Source organism: Cyprinus carpio, chromosome B5 (assembly GCF_018340385.1).
Source record: "Cyprinus carpio isolate SPL01 chromosome B5, ASM1834038v1, whole genome shotgun sequence".
Taxonomy (NCBI): domain Eukaryota; kingdom Metazoa; phylum Chordata; class Actinopteri; order Cypriniformes; family Cyprinidae; genus Cyprinus; species Cyprinus carpio.
In genome coordinates, this window is record NC_056601.1 from 6,187,784 (window position 1) to 6,204,293 (window position 16,510).

The 16,510-nt window shown below is 37.1% G+C and overlaps 1 protein-coding gene across 9 annotated transcripts in view; it reads left to right on the forward strand.

Moving 5' to 3' along the window:
- trpm3 (transient receptor potential cation channel, subfamily M, member 3) overlaps window positions 1-16,510 on the forward strand; it is a 144,414-nt gene that overhangs the window by 115,206 nt on the left and 12,698 nt on the right. For 5 of the 9 annotated variants that reach the window (XM_042723889.1, XM_042723893.1, XM_042723885.1 and 2 more), the window contains 8 exons: window positions 469-519; window positions 2,323-2,463; window positions 4,677-4,706; window positions 5,253-5,545; window positions 5,894-6,122; window positions 7,330-7,533; window positions 10,540-10,680; window positions 16,170-16,298. In XM_042723889.1, coding sequence (XP_042579823.1) covers window positions 469-519; window positions 2,323-2,463; window positions 4,677-4,706; window positions 5,253-5,545; window positions 5,894-6,122; window positions 7,330-7,533; window positions 10,540-10,680; window positions 16,170-16,298 — 1,218 coding nt within the window. Of the gene's footprint in view, window positions 1-468; window positions 520-855; window positions 907-2,322; window positions 2,464-4,676; window positions 4,707-5,252; window positions 5,546-5,893; window positions 6,123-7,329; window positions 7,534-10,539; window positions 10,681-16,169; window positions 16,299-16,510 lie in introns of all 9 variants that reach the window. The other 4 variants (XM_042723887.1, XM_042723891.1, XM_042723894.1 and 1 more) reach the window with 2 other exon arrangements.

The following is a 16,510-nucleotide window of genomic DNA, read 5'->3' on the forward strand; positions in this document are numbered from 1 at the left end:
AATTAAAAAAATATACAGTTTCCACAAAAATATTACGCAGCACTACTGTTTTCAACATTGATTATAATAAGGAATATTTTTTTTAACATCAAAATAGCACATTATAATGATTTCTTTCATCATGTGGGACTGCAGACTGCAGTAATGCGACTTTGCAATTACAGGAATATATATATATATATATATATATATATATATATATATATCTATATATATATATATATAAAATAGATTGAAAAAGAAAGTGATAAAATATACATATGCACTGAAAAAAAACAAAAATATAGCGTTTAACATATAACTACATGGATAGTATTTTTAAAGGTGATAGCAGGTAGATTTAGCTTCATAAAGGGGCAGTTCAGTGGTATCATCTACACATCCTTCTTATTTGTTTTTCAAGTACTATTTGTGGTTGGATGTAACTGATTGTTAAAGGCTATATTTGTTTCTGTATGGCTTAAATAGAGGCATGGTCCATCCAACACCTTGTTCCACCTTGTCAGAGATGTGAAAAAGGTAAGAATCACTGTGCATGCAGCTGAGTGTGTGTGTATGTGTGTGTGTGTGTGTGTGTGTGTGTGTTGTATGCGTGTGTGTGGATGTCATGAGTGTAATAGTTTGATGTGCAGAATGTGAGTGATACAATGTAGATCTGATTATAGATTTGTATTAGCGTTTAACATTAACTACATGGATAGTTTTTTAAAGGTGATAGCAGGTAGATTTAGCTTCATAAAGGGGCAGTTCAGTGGTATCATCTACACATCCTTCTTATTTGTTTTTCAAGTACTATTTGTGGTTGGATGTAACTGATTGTTAAAGGCTATATTTGTTTCTGTATGGCTTAAATAGAGGCATGGTCCATCCAACACCTTGTTCCACCTTGTCAGAGATGTGAAAAAGGTAAGAACTCACTGTGCATGCAGCTGAGTGTGTGTGTGTGTGTGTGTGTGTGTGTGTGTGTGTGTGTATGCATGTGTGTGAGTGGATGTCAGAATGTGAGTGTAAGTGGTAGATTAGTATTAGATTTCTGTTGCACATTTAGCAAAGGTGTCGTTCTTGCTTCTTAGCCCGACAGAGAGATTTGGCCAATTAGTTTTTTTTTTTTCTGTCTGTGTCCTCTCTTGCTCGTTTCAGTGATTTTCAGATTATAAAACAGTCAGAACAATGGGTTTGTTGCTTCTTAGGGCACTCGTGTGTAGTTAGTGTTTCTTAATTACTATTCCTTAGTGCATTTTCAAGGCATAATGGGGCACACGGTTGCCTTCTTTTTGCACTCTGGTGATTTCTTTATGTGGTGACATTTGTGCATGAACTGCAATTTCGACTCAGTGCAGGTACACCTCAGTGCAGGTTTTTGGTCTAGTCTTCTCTTTGTCCAAAAAAGCCTTTTTTTGTACTTTGACTTCTCTGTGTCCCTAGATATTAACATGATGTATAGCATAAAATGGGTGTCGCATCAACTGATTCTAGCACAGCATTTCTTGCACAAATGAAATGTAGCTTCACCTGTGATTCTGATCAGCCAGTTGAAGCATTTTGTGGCATTTGCTGAGGTTGAAGTATTTAGCCCAGCTTAGAAGATCTGTGGTCGCTCTGCGTTGGTAATTACAGAACCAGAGCAGAGTCTAGTTATCATAGTCTGAAGGCAGGATGTGGGATGTAATTTTGCTGAAAGGGATTTGGCCCGTAGATCTAATGAAAGGAGGAATCTTAGGTCTTCATGTTCGCTTCATGTTGTTAAGTCTTACAATTTAAAATTTCAACACCCTGATAAGGATTCTCTAATTAGAAAAGCTCACTAATATCGACATGAACGTAAAGATGTGTCAAATCATTAAATTAGCAACTGAGGCATCACTCCTTATCACTTCCCTCTGCTCTTTCTTTGTCCTGCCCATTATTGGACTCCATTCTGCTCCTTTCTCTCTCCTACACTCCAACTCTTTGTTTTTGTAGAGAGGCTCATTGTTTTTTTATGATCAGTTCAATATGGCACCAAACCCTGATTCTAGACTTGCTTGGTCATAGTGGGATATCTGTCCCTTTAATATGATTCTGTCTCACTGACCTTGTGTGTTCTTTCCACAAGAATATCCAGGGTTCAGTTGGATCTACCTCAAGGTGAATCAGAAAATCTTCTTCAATTATCTTGATTCCTTTTAGCAATCTATTGGTGTGTTTGTGGAGTGAGAATGTATGGGTGTGTATGAAGTTGAGTGCATGGGTCGTTTCTGACCTTACCGTTTGTTTGTATTTTCATAACCAGAACTGTTGGCACAGGTACAGTGTTGCCATGAGTAACCTTCTTGTCTTCAGGGTAATCTGCCCCCTGACTACCGCATCAGCCTGATTGACATCGGATTGGTAATGGAATACCTCATGGGCGGAGCCTATCGCTGCAATTACACCAGGAAGAGATTTCGCACCCTCTATCACAACCTTTTTGGACCCAAAAGAGTATGTTATTAAACAAAATGGCATGTAGCTCTAAAAGGGCATTGTACTGGGATTTCAAGAATGAAGTTGTAACATTACAAGAAAAAAGATGTCACGTTAGCACCATCCACTCCAGGAACATTGGTTGAAAATCAGTTTCAGAAGTTTGGTGTCAGAAAGGTTTTTTATTTTTATTTTGTTCTGCTTTGCTTTGTTTTGTTTTGAAAAAAAAAATATATATATATTTAGCCAGGATAGATTAAAAGTAACAGTAAATACCTACATACCAAAAATATTCTTTCATAAAAATGCTGTTCGTTCTTTCTATTTTCTTAAAAACTTTCTGTTCCTAAAAAATGTAAAGCAGGAAAAACAATTAAGCAGCACAGCTGTTTTGAACTGTGACGATAATAAGGAATGTTTCTTGAGCGCCAAATCAGCATGACTGGAATAGCCATGTTACGAGAATATAGTCGTAACATTTTAAGCATGAGTTTGAAAGGTATAGAGAATAAAGTAGTCATAAAATATGTGCACATATATATATATATATATATATATGTGTGTGTGTGTGTGTGTGTGTGTGTATATATATATATATATATATAGTGACGGGACGAGCCAACGACAGACACAGTGGGCGTGGCGTCAGGCCTCGGAGAGGTTTTTTATTTAACAGAAAAACCAAAAAGAGGGGGAATAAAGTGTCCAAAAGGGGAACAGTGTCCAAAACAACAGGGAATCTGGTGTCCTCGTCGTGCTGCGGGGTTCGTGGGGGTCTGGCAGTGTTCATGGAGGAAGGGTCCAGGTAAGGGGCGGAGTCCGGCGGCCGCACGCGCTCCCCTCTTCGGTCCGGGGAGCGAGGGGGCGGCGGCTTCTTCTAGCGGCTTCATCCTCCTCGCTGGCCGCGGCGCTTGCAGGGGATGGACGGCCCGGCATCCTGGCCCGACGGCCGTGTAGACGGGTGCGGTTCTCGACCGGACCGCGGGTCCGGCAGCTCACGTCTCTGGTGGCGCGGGAGTCCCTCAACGCACCCTTCCTGGACCCACGAGGACACCAGTGTGCATGCACGGGGAAAGAGACCGGTCTCCCGAGGAGAGGCGCGTTGGGCTTTTAAACAGCGGCGGTGATGAGGCTCCATTTCCTTCAGGTGTGCCCCATCACACGCCGCCAGCCCTGACTCGTCCAGCGCCCCTCCTCTCTCCCACACCCACTCCTATCGGGAGCCTGGTGAAGGGCGGCGATTTAGGACGGGGTGCCGGTGATTATCAGGGAGGAGGCAGCTGACTCGTCACAATATATATATGTATATATATGTGTGTGTGTGTGTGTGTATATATATATATATATATATATACATCCATCCAATTTTCGTGAAAGGCCTATTAATAGAATTTCAAAATATTATGAATATTATAAAACTCTTGTATTATTTAAATATGCCATTAAAACATTTTTGTAGCTGGGTGATGACCCATAAAAATATACATTCACTTTTAAATGCAATAAAAATATGCTTTTTTATACTTGCAGTTTATATTCCCTCAGTTTTCCATAATTTTTTTTTTTTTTTTTTTTTTATCAGCATTACCCACCTGGGAATAAAATATTTCACATCAGAGTTGCCACGTAGAGATGGCACATAACAAACTAGATACTCCATGCAGAGCAAATTTCTATATAGCGGCACTTCAGCAGTGCAGAGTAAACAGGAGTCAAGACAGATTCTCAAGCCACTGACACCTGGATGATATCTAATTTTCTCACACATTTTAAACACTTCTGAAGGCTCAAGCATCTACTGTAAGTCACAAATCTCGACCCTCTGTCACAGAACGGATTTCAGGTGTGAGGACATTAAACATTGCTGCTCCGTCACACCAATGTCACATGAGCATTTTATCTGTACTAGTAGATTTCTAGTAAACGATGTGTGTCTGAGAGTGTGTAATCATAAATCTATTTGTGCACTTCAATATTGTGAGTACATTTTATCTCACATGCACATTCGCACATACATAGTTCTACATATGCTGCCATATAGGCTTGAAATAGATCAGACATCTGCGGTGCCACCAGAGAGATGCTCTAAATTTATCATTGCATCGCATGAAGAATCCTATCTACTCATTAAACATGCCATGTTTTACATGTGCACCAGAAGGATGGTGAAACGATTTGGAAAATGCATAAATCAAATCTAACGTGTCTTGTTATTTTTGTGTGTGTTGTAGCCAAAAGCCCTGAAGCTGCTTGGAATGGAGGTGAGATTTATTTCTTAATTTCATGTATCCCACTGCTTCCCAATAAAATCCCCACTGAGTTTCATTGAAATGCTTTCTTTAAGCTCTCCTTTGATTTAGAGGTTTAGATTCAAGTAATGAAGGTTCACAATGAAAATGCCCCTTGTATTGCATGTTCAGAGGTTTTCACAAAAACAATTGAAATACTATAACTACCTATAATTATCTTACATTTGTGTTTAATGGTCCTCTTACTATTAGTAACCAGATTAAGGATATAAATTATAGGTCATTTATTGTCCTATTTTGCTATTTTAATATGAATATATTTTTATAATAATAAGTATATATAATATTTAATAGCTAGGTACAAAAGATAATAATTATTCATATTAATTATAAATAAATAAATAATAATAATGTTGTAGCTGTTACATATAATCAATAAATACTGCTGAAAAGAGCAAACCAGGATGATAAATGACCTACAATTTAAATTTTCAGTGGTTATTTTTATTATTTTTATAAGGAAAAAAATTAATTACTTTAAAAATCTCTATCATACAGGATGACATGCCCATTAGGCGAGGACGTCAGAAGACCACAAAGAAGCGAGAGGAGGAAGTAGACATTGACCTGGATGACCCAGAAATCAATCACTTCCCTTTCCCTTTCCATGAGCTGATGGTTTGGGCAGTGCTGATGAAGCGGCAGAAGATGGCCCTGTTTTTCTGGCAGCATGGCGAGGAGGCCATGGCTAAAGCGCTGGTGGCTTGTAAACTTTGTAAAGCAATGGCCCACGAAGCGTCAGAGAACGACATGGTAGATGACATTTCACAGGAGCTCAATCAAAACTCAAGGTATGAATGTAAAGATGTGTTATGATGACCTAGTAACCTCAAGGATGAGCATTTAGATGAGGATTTGGGGAGACCATCTGTTATGTTCCAAACTGGCATCCCATCAAAGGCACAGTGACTGACCACAAAGAATTCTCTAAAATTCATAAAAGCCTAATGTAAATGTTCTTATAGTAATGGTGTTTGAGACTAGCTTATCCTGCTTCTACACCTAAAACAAGCTGTTTTTTTGTGTGTGTGTGTGTGTGTGTGTGTATGTGTGTGTGTAGAGGTAATCTTATGTGTTTATGTGCATATAAATGTGTATGTGGCACAGAAATTCCATCTTTTTTTCTTTTTTATCCGTAAGGAGTTTGGTCAGCTGGCTGTTGAGCTGCTCGATCAGTCGTATAAGCAGGATGAACAGATGGCCATGAAGCTGTTAACCTACGAGCTGAAGAACTGGAGTAATGCCACCTGTCTGCAGCTGGCAGTGGCTGCCAAGCACAGGGACTTCATCGCCCACACCTGTAGCCAGATGCTTCTCACCGACATGTGGATGGGACGTCTGCGTATGCGCAAGAACTCTGGCCTAAAGGTCAGATTCGGGAGAAAGGTTTCTGAGACTGTAATCTTAATGATTTACATACAGTAATATCAGTTATTGAAGAGAGCTTACTCTGGGTTCGTATTTTTTTATATAGTATTTGGTATTCATTCAACATATATATTTGGCATATATATGGTGACACGGTCTACCAAAGTGAGTCTTTTCATAGCTGAATCTGAAGTCCTCATCAATATGAGACCTGCAACTGATGTTTTAATACACTAATAGATTGCTTAATCACTAGTCTAATTATCATTCTTACTCGAGAGACACCAAAATGACAGTAACGTTTTGCGTTACGAGATGTGCAAATTAAACTGGTTGGCTATGTACAGAAATGAAATTCACAAAGTTATGGAAAAATACCTTGTTTTCAGTATTCAGATCTCTACAAATTTCTTCCAGAAAACAACATACAAATGGGAAATGGTGGCATATACAATAGTAGAAAAATACAAAGGGATATGGACCACAAAGTGAACTGACTAGTGGAACCATATCATTCTTGGGACTTTTTAAAAAAGGACAGTTGGCATACTGCTACTTCAGGATGTGAAAGGACAAAATTGACATGATCGCCTTAGACTAGTCAATCAAAATTTTCGGAAACCATCCAATACCTATTAGGAAGAATATACAGTGTTGTTCTTGTTGCAGCTCCTGATTAAATGTTTTCAACTGGGATAATAATAAGAAATGTTTCTTGAACATCAAGTCAGCACAGAAATCAAGAATAAAGGCTGCTGAAAATTCAGCTTTGCAATTACAGGAATAAATGACCTTTTAAAACACTTTAAAATAGAAAACAGTTATTTTAAATTGTGATAATATTCCTGTTTTTACTGTATGTTTTAGCAAATAAATGCAGCCGACCCCAATCTTTTACATATGAACAGTCAAAGCTTCAACCTTATGCTGTATACTCTATAGCAGTCCCTAAAAACAAGCTGTGCAGGGCTTCTCCTTGCGTTTCTCTTGCTTTCTGCATGAATTATTTCTGCCTTTGGTCAATATCACCACTGAGCTCTGAATGTTTCATGTCTCACAGGTGCTATTGTATCAAGAAAGGGTGAGACCGGTATTACATCACCACAAGCATTGTGTGACTGCAGGAATCGGTCTACTGAGTACTAAATAATGAAAATAACAGTGGATTTTTCTCTTAAGCTCTGTGTTTGCTTGTTTCGTCCACCAGGTCATCTTAGGCCTTCTTCTGCCCCCCTCCATATTGAGTCTTGAGTTTAAAAATAAGGACGAGATGTCATATATGCCTCAGGATCAGGACACCTACCTGCAGGAGAAGGATGTGGATGAACCTGAGAAACAAGCTAAGGAGAAAGAGGAGGAGGACATGGAGTTCACAGTAAGATCTTACTGTGAGACGCAGTACAACTCCGTGGTGAGAGCATCCACCTTAGCCTCGTTTCTTAGCTTGTAGTCTTAACACGCACACACACGTACACACACATTTAGGCACATCTGCTCTGCTCTGTGAAAGTCCTACCCCCAATTTGGCCTCTCAAATATGCTTCCGGCTTTATTTTGTCGTGGTACCTCTTCTAAGCGATCCGTACCAACCCTGCCGTTTTTCTGACTTCCCCACCCTACACCCTTTTTTTCCGTTCCTCGTTGTCAAAGCGAAGACGCGTGGTTGTGGAGTTGTAGCGTGTCTCCGTCTGCCTCTGTCCTTGTCTCCTCTCTGTTTCTTTTCTTTTAGCGAGGGTCTCGTCTGAAGTACGGTACTGTGACTGAATGCTGCTTGTGTTTTTATCATCCACGCATCTACGACACCATTGTGCATGTTGAAGGCTTGTTTTGCATTATGTTAGCAGCCTTGATCTGACATCTCCATGACGACAACCTTCACTTTTAAGTTGAACCAGAAGTGCCTTCTTTCTTTCACAATAAAACTGCACGGATACTGTAGTTCAATCTTCCATTGTGAACCATCAAGTGTTGCTCTAAAGCAGTGGCTCTTGAACTGTTTCAGGCAGTGGACCACTTAAACAGCCCCAGATCTGGTGGAGAAATACAACTAATGTACAAATTAGCCTTATCTTTTACCCTTTATCTTGAAATCTTAGTCTCAATTTTACAGATCCATAATTTTGTTGAAATTACCCATACTGCTATGTTTAGCTAATAAGCCCAAATGAGCCGTGTTTGCTCACAAAAAGTTAGACTGAACAATTACACTACTATATTACAAACGTTTTTGTGTTCACCAATGAACAGTAAAATTAATTTTATCAAGGTACATAAACATTGTAAAATATTACAGTTATTTGAAATGGTTTCTTTTTTTAGATATATTTTAAAATAAAAATGTTACCTGCAATTGCAAATCCCTGTTTTCAGCCATTACTCCATTTTCTGATGTGTAAATTTGGTAATTGAAAAACTTTTCTTATTAATAGTACAGTCTAAAATGATTGTGCTGCTTAATGAAGTGTTTAAATGCCAGTCTCTTTTTTTCAGTTGCTGAAGTATTGAGTACACCTGAATTTCTTGCATGTCACTGTACATTTTGAAGTCAAACTTCATTTTGAAAAATAGCCAAACTCAAAAATGTCTTTCCAGAAACACACCAGTTTGTTGTTCTTTTGAGAGATGAAGGTTTTTCTGTACACTGACTAAACAACACAGAGAGACGTGGATGGCCCAGATGAACAAAATGAGGAGTACATCAGAGTTTCAGAAAAACAGACTGGTATTATACCGGTGCAGTCTTATAAATATCTCATAAACTGTGAACAGTGCTGCACAGGACTAACAGAGAGTTTGAATAATAAAGAAGTCATATTTAATTAGATTGGTCATTTGTGACATTTAAATATCAGTATTTTTTTTATCAATTTAATACATCGCAAGTGTCGATTTCTTTCAAAAACATTGAAATGTATTAGTCTTTTGATTCCTTTGAATAATAGTGCACATTACTCTTCAAAAGTTTGGGGTCAGTAACGTTTATTTCTAAGAAATTGATACTTTTATTTAGCAAGGAAGCATTAAATTGATCATTTGTAATGTCATTAATAATAAGTTCAAAATAGTAGCATTTATTTAAAGTAGAAATCTTCTAGGAAAAAAAAAAGTATCATTGTTTGCACAAAAATATCAAGCTTCACAACTGTTTTCGACATAAAATATTTGATGATAATAATAAGAAATGTTTCTTGAGCACCAGATCTCAGTATATAAGAATGATTTCTGAAGGATAATGTGTCACTGAAGACTGGAGTAATGCCATCACATGATTAAATGACATTTTACAATATATCGAAATAGAAAACCGTTACATTAAAATTTCACAATATTACTTTTACTTAGTTGCTTTTACAAAATTACTTATGTTCAACTTTTATTCAAACATACTTAAAAATCTTATTAAACCTCTGAACAGTAGTTTAACATTATTAAAGAAAGACAACAACAACAACAAAAAACTTTACAGATAAATTTGAACCCAATTCATTGTTTTGAGTTTATTAATAAGTCAGTTAATTCAGTTTTGGTGCATTCTGTCAGCTACATAGTTATTTATTTAGTTGTGTTTTTTTAAATCAGCCAATCAACTCGTGGACCACTTGGAATACTCTACAGTTTGAGAACTACTGCTCTAAAGAAACAGGTCAGCCCAAGACACTAGTTTAGAAATGTAGTTCAAGAGTCAAAACAACTGAGAAGGACTACAGTTCCCAAAACGTGACTGGGCTGGCCTGAACTTACACAACACGGTTCCAGAAACTAAAGCTTTACCCCTCACTTCACTATGAATATACTGTAGATATGTGAGGTTACAACACAAAATGACAATTGTATTGCAATTTATCTGAATGCTCTTCCGGAAAGTGCACTGTATTTGCAAGAATTTTTCTCTGATGCAACATTTAAACGCCTGTGTCAAAATTAGATCTTCCTGTGCATAACATAAGCTGTGAAATATACTGTTCTCATTGCATTTAGATTGACAGTGTGTAGTCTGTAAGACTGTAGCTCAACCAAATACCTTCGACAGCAGAAAAGTTGTTGCAATACAATTCTGCCATGATGTCCAAGAGTGCACCATATTTTTCCATTTACGGGATAAGCTCCCCACTCTTGGATTAAGGATGAGTGCAAATAACCCATGACACTGGGCATTTTCATTCCTCTTTTCTTTCTTCCTCTCTCTCTCTTTGGCACACACTCTCTCTCTCTTTCTCTTTTTCTACACGACCATTCCCAGCAGAATCATCAATGCCCAGTTCATAGTGAATATCTCACCTTCCTCGGCGGAAGTATTGCTTTGCAGTGTTTGAAACAGCTGCATGCAATTCTGGGTGAGAAGTCACATTATGTAAATGGTGTGTAAAAGTAATGTTTTCTATCTTTTTCCTCTTTCTATCCTCTATACTTTTCCCAGGCTATGCTGGGAAATGTCAGTTCAGAAGCATCGCGTAAGAAACGGGTGGAAGAGGTTCAGAACCGTCATCGGCTGATTCCAGTGGGTCGCAAAATTTACGAGTTTTACAACGCCCCTATCGTCAAGTTCTGGTTTCACACGGTAAACCCCCAGATGTGCCCTTATTTAGTATAAAAAGGCATACAGTATTATTCAGTGTGTTTAGAATATCAAATCTATACGAACATCAAAATACCTTGTGTGTGAATTCTTCAGAGAAATGTCCTCTGAAATCTTTCACTTGCAAAGACATTCATATCAATAGATTCCGCATCAAGTCCAGGGGGAAAAATGTTCAAATGCAGGCAAGTAGAGATCAAAACAGCTGAGATTTTTTTCTTATTTAGCCTCATCTATGTTTTAAATATAGGCCATGAATCTGACAAATCTCCAGGCTCCTAAAGATGAAAAATTCTGCTCTGTGTGCTGTCTTCATTATTTACTCACTCTTTTTTTCTCTCGTTGCTCGTACTCTCTCTCTCCCATCACACTGTAACGTTGTAGTGTTTACACTGAACAGTATTTCTGTTCTCTGCTGGTGAGAGTGTGTCAATCTTTCTACCAGTTGCACCAAAAAAAACAAAACATAAAAAAAATTGTTGCAAAAGAAAGAAAGAGCATTACCCTAAGACACCAGTGAGAACTCGGTGCTATGTTTTTTTGTTGATCCAACTAAACATCTTCTGTAGCTACTGCTTCTTTCTCTGTGCAGTACAGTAGAGAAAGTATAAAGAAGATACATTACAAGCATAAATGCTTCTTGCTATTGTCCCTAAAATTTAAACCATGGGTCCTTGAAAATATCAGCCTGACAGTGTTTTCATGACTGATTTTGAAAGACAACATGCATGTGTAAATTGAGAAAGAAAAAAAGTTATTTTATTAATATAAAATCGAATCAAATTCTAACGGGGAAACACTAAAAATACATTTTCATGATTGAAACTAAAATAAAATAAAAATGACCAATAATTAATTATAGTTTAATTTTTTTGATACATACAGGTCCTTCTCAAAAAATTAGCATATTGTGAAAAAGTTCATTATTTTCCATAATGTAATGATAAAAATTAAACTTTCATATATTTTAGATTCATTGCACACCAAATGAAATATTTCAGGTCTTTTATTGTTTTAATACTGATGATTTTGGCATGCAGCTCATGAAAACCCAAAATTCCTATCTCAAAAAATTAGCATATTTCATCCGACCAATAAAAGAAAAGTGTTTTTAATACAAAAAAAGTCAACCTTCAAATAATTATGTTCAGTTATGCACTCAATACTTGGTCGGGAATCCTTTTGCAGAAATGACTGCTTCAATGCGGCGTGGCATGGAGGCAATCAGCCTGTGGCCCTGCTGAGGTGTTATGGGAGGCCCAGGATGCTTCGATAGCGGCCTTAAGCTCATCCAGAGTGTTGGGTCTTGCGTCTCTCAACTTTCTCTTCACAATATCCCACAGATTCTCTATGGGGTTCAGGTCAGGAGAGTTGGCAGGCCAATTGAGCACAGTAATACCATGGTCAGTAAACCATTTACCAGTGGTTTTGGCACTGTGAGCAGGTGCCAGGACCGTGCTGAAAAACGAAATCTTCATCTCCATAAAGCTTTTCAGCAGATGGAAGCATGAAGTGCTCCAAAATCTCCTGATAGCTAGCTGCATTGACGCTGCCCTTGATTAAACACAGTGGACCAACACCAGCAGCTGACATGGCACCCCAGACCATCACTGACTGTGGGTACTTGACACTGGACTTCAGGCATTTTGGCATTTCCGTCTCCCCAGTCTTCCTCCAGACTCTGGCACCTTGATTTCCGAATGACATGCAAAATTTGCTTTCATCCGAAAAAAAAGTACTTTGGACCACTGAGCAACAGTCCAGTGCTGCTTCTCTGTAGCCCAGGTCAGGCGCTTCTGCCGCTGTTTCTGGTTCAAAAGCACACGCCTGTGCACGGTGGCTCTGGATGTTTCTACTCCAGACTCAGTCCACTGCTTCCGCAGGTCCCCCAAGGTCTGGAATCGGTCCTTCTCCACGATCTTCCTCAGGGTCCGGTCACCTCTTCTCGTTGTGCAGCGTTTTTTGCCACACTTTTTCCTTCCCACAGACTTCCCACTGAGGTGCCTTGATACAGCACTCTGGGAACAGCCTATTCGTTCAGAAATTTCTTTCTGTGTCTTACCCTCTCGCTTGAGGGTGTCAATGATGGCCTTCTGGACAGCAGTCAGGTCGGCAGTCTTACCCATGATTGCGGTTTTGAGTAATGAACCAGACTGGGAGTTTTTAAAAGCCTCAGGAATCTTTTGCAGGTGTTTAGAGTTAATTAGTTGATTCAGATGATTAGGTTAATAGCTCGTTTAGAGAACCTTTTCATGATAGGCTAATTTTTTGAGATAGGAATTTTGGGTTTTCATGAGCTGTATACCAAAATCATCAGTATTAAAACAATAAAAGACCTGAAATATTTCAGTTGGTGTGCAATGAATCTAAAATATATGAAAGTTTAATTTTTATCATTACATTATGGAAAATAATGAACTTTTTCACTATATGCTAATTTTTTGAGAAGGACCTCTAGTGTATTATATAATTTAAAACCTTTACAACCTGCCGCATTAAACATGAACATGTTACCAGAGGGCAATATTGCTAAAACTGTGTTAAGAAATATAATGCTGTTAAACATTTATAAATAATACCAGTAAGCACATTAACTTTGGTAGCCCAAAAACATTAGAAAAATTAAGATACTGAAACTAGAAACTGAAAAACTAAACAAATTCTAAAAATGATAATGTGAAAACTAATACGATTTATTGATACAATCAGGGTTGGGCAAAGATACATGAAAATGTATTTTAAAATAAAATACCAAATACGTTCATTTTAAGTGTATCAAAATAAACTACAAAATACAGCAGCCACACTACTGTATAAACTACTGTATTTTTGTATTTTAAAAATACTAAAAAAAACTTTTAAAAGGGAGCATGAAATTTCTTTGCAAACCTTAAGCCTATTTGATCTATCCCTTCACCATTACAGTGACTCAGTTAAGTAAACAATATTTGATAGCAACAGCTCTTCTCTGCCCAAGTCATGAAATAAATCTGACATATGCAACCAGTTAACAGATCAAATATTCACATATCCCTGTGATCTCCAAGATGAAGCTTAGTTTTAAAGTGACCAACAGTTTAATGTTTAACAGTTTGCAAATGACTCATAATTGTAGCCTAATTTAGTTACTGACTCAATGACAAACAATGATGGCAAACTGAACAAAGTGATGGCACCTAAATTCATAGCTACAAGTTTCTAACTAATTAATCATTTGAATGTTTAATCATTTTAATGTTAATCATAAATATTATAATATATTATGTGTCAGGTATGCAAAATCATGATCCTACTAAACAGCTACTTCAATTAGGGTACAATATTCAGCAATCAAACATTTATTTATCAATCATTGGACACCTATTTGGAAGTTGAAAACAAACATATTAGCTTTTCAACAATTATTAAATGATCAATATGTTTTGTTTTTAAATGTAGCCAGAAACGTAATCAGAAAGTAGCAACAGAACTTGTCAAGGATTATTACAGGTATACTCCACCCCAAAATGAAAATTTTGTCATTAATCACTTCCAAAACCTGTAAAAGCTTTGTTCGTGCCATCAGACATGCAATCTGGGTTATATGAAGTGACTGGAACACTTTTTGTAAGCGAAGAAAACAAAAATAACGACTTTATTCAACATTTCCTTTGTCAACAGTCTCCTGTGTCTCTTCATATCACTTTATGCTGCGTATGCTCTTTGAAGGAATTGTTGAATAAAGTCATTATTTTAGTTTTCTTCGCTTACAAAAAAGTGATCCCGTCCCTTCATATAACCCAGATTGCACATCTGATGGCAGATGGAGTATTCTGACGATGACTTTCATACCTTTTCTGGACCTTGACACTGCTATTTACTTGGCAGTCTATGGCACAGTCACAGGCCTCCCGGTTTTCATCCAAAATATCTTAAATTGTGTTCCGAAGACGAATTAAGCTTTTACGGGTTCGTAATGTCATGGGGGTAAGTGATTAAGGACAAAATTTTCATTTTGGGGTGGAGTATCCCTTTAACCCAATTCCAACCACTGAATCTATTGAAAGACATAGTATAGAGTATATAGGACACATACACATTAATAGTGTAGTAAGAACATTTACTTGTAATCCAGAAGTGAATACTAGAGAGCAGGTATTCCAAAACATTTGAAACATTCTAACAGAAACAGTCAAACTGAAGTGTGAATGTGGGTGAGAATGTAAGTTTTTGTGTGTGTGTGTGTGTGTGTGTGTGTGTGTGTGTGTGTGTGTGTGTGTGTGTGTGTGTGTGTGAGGGAGTGTATTGAATGAGTGTGTGTAGCCTGTGGACTACATTGAAGAGGTATCTTTAGCTACTGATGCCTTTAAGCAAAACAAGTTTCTCAGAGCGGCTGAGAGTAAATGCTGCTGCTCCACGCAAGTTTACCATTACATCAGTATCGTGGCATTAAAATATAATGTTGTACAACAATGAAACACTGTATTATTTATTTATTTATTTTTTTGTGTACAACTGCCGAACTTAACATGGGCTGAAAGTAGCAAGCTAACATTAATTGTGGGGCTGCTGCTCGGTATAATAGTTTTCAAGAACATTGTTAATTGGTAAACTATTTAGCCTAGGCTACTAAAACGAACACCAAAACTTAACATGAACTGTTAAAAATTAAAATAATTTATGCAAAAAAATTGATGGAGAGCTGGCAGCCTGCACATTTTTTTACCTTGACCACCTTCTTCCATACGCATTATTTTTCTGTTCTGAACTCAACATGTCTGAGCAAACTAGCCTATTGTGTAGGCACCAATCAGAGGCCACATTTTTATGATGTCATCATGTAGACTTCTTACAAAGTATTTTACAGTATTTTAAAACTACAAAAATACAAAACACTGAAGTATTTTGATACAAAATATGAAGCCATTTTCATCAACCCTATCAAATACAAATTACAAAATACTATTTTGTATTTGAAATACGTATTTGAAATACATGTATCATAAATACTGTCCATCCCTGGATACAATACCATTCAAAGGTTTTGGGTTTTTTAATGTTTTTGAAAGAAATGTCTTGTGCTTAGAAATCCTTTTATTGGGTCAAAAATACATTAAAAACAATAATATTGTGAAATATTTTTACAAAATATGTGATTGCAAAGCTGAATCTGCAGCAGTTATTACTTCAGTCTTCAGTGTCACATGATCCTTCAGAAATAATTTGAAATATGCTAATTTACTGAAAAAAGTATTAATTTAAAAAATCTTACTGAACCCAACATTTGAACAGTAGATTACATTGAAAATTTGATAGAAATAGAAATCAACTTAATTTAATTTTTTTTTTATCAATTTAAAGAATTAAATTCAGAAGTATAATAACCTTGGTGTAAATTAAACTTAATCACAGTTGGAATGATGATGTATTCTCACTGTTTCACTTCTTCACTGAGCTTTTCCCCCTAATCATGATGCTGTGTCTTCCCACAGTTGGCTTATGTAGCATACTTGATGCTCTTCAACTATATTGTTCTGGTGAAGATGGACCTGTGGCCCTCTCCTCAGGAGTGGATTGTTATTGCCTACATTTTCACCAATGGTATCGAGAAGATGAGAGAGGTGAGACTTAATTAGAACTCAGTGAGCAAAGAAAATTGTTTCCTTCGATCCCTGAAAGGTGGGAAAAGTCTAATAATTAAATTAACATATAACCACACAGCTGCTATTCAGTTAGAAACTCCAAAATTTGAACTATATACAGTCTATTACTGCCCTCTTGTGGAAATCAGTAATTGCAAATACTTTTGCTTTGTGGAGTTATGTCCCCGGTT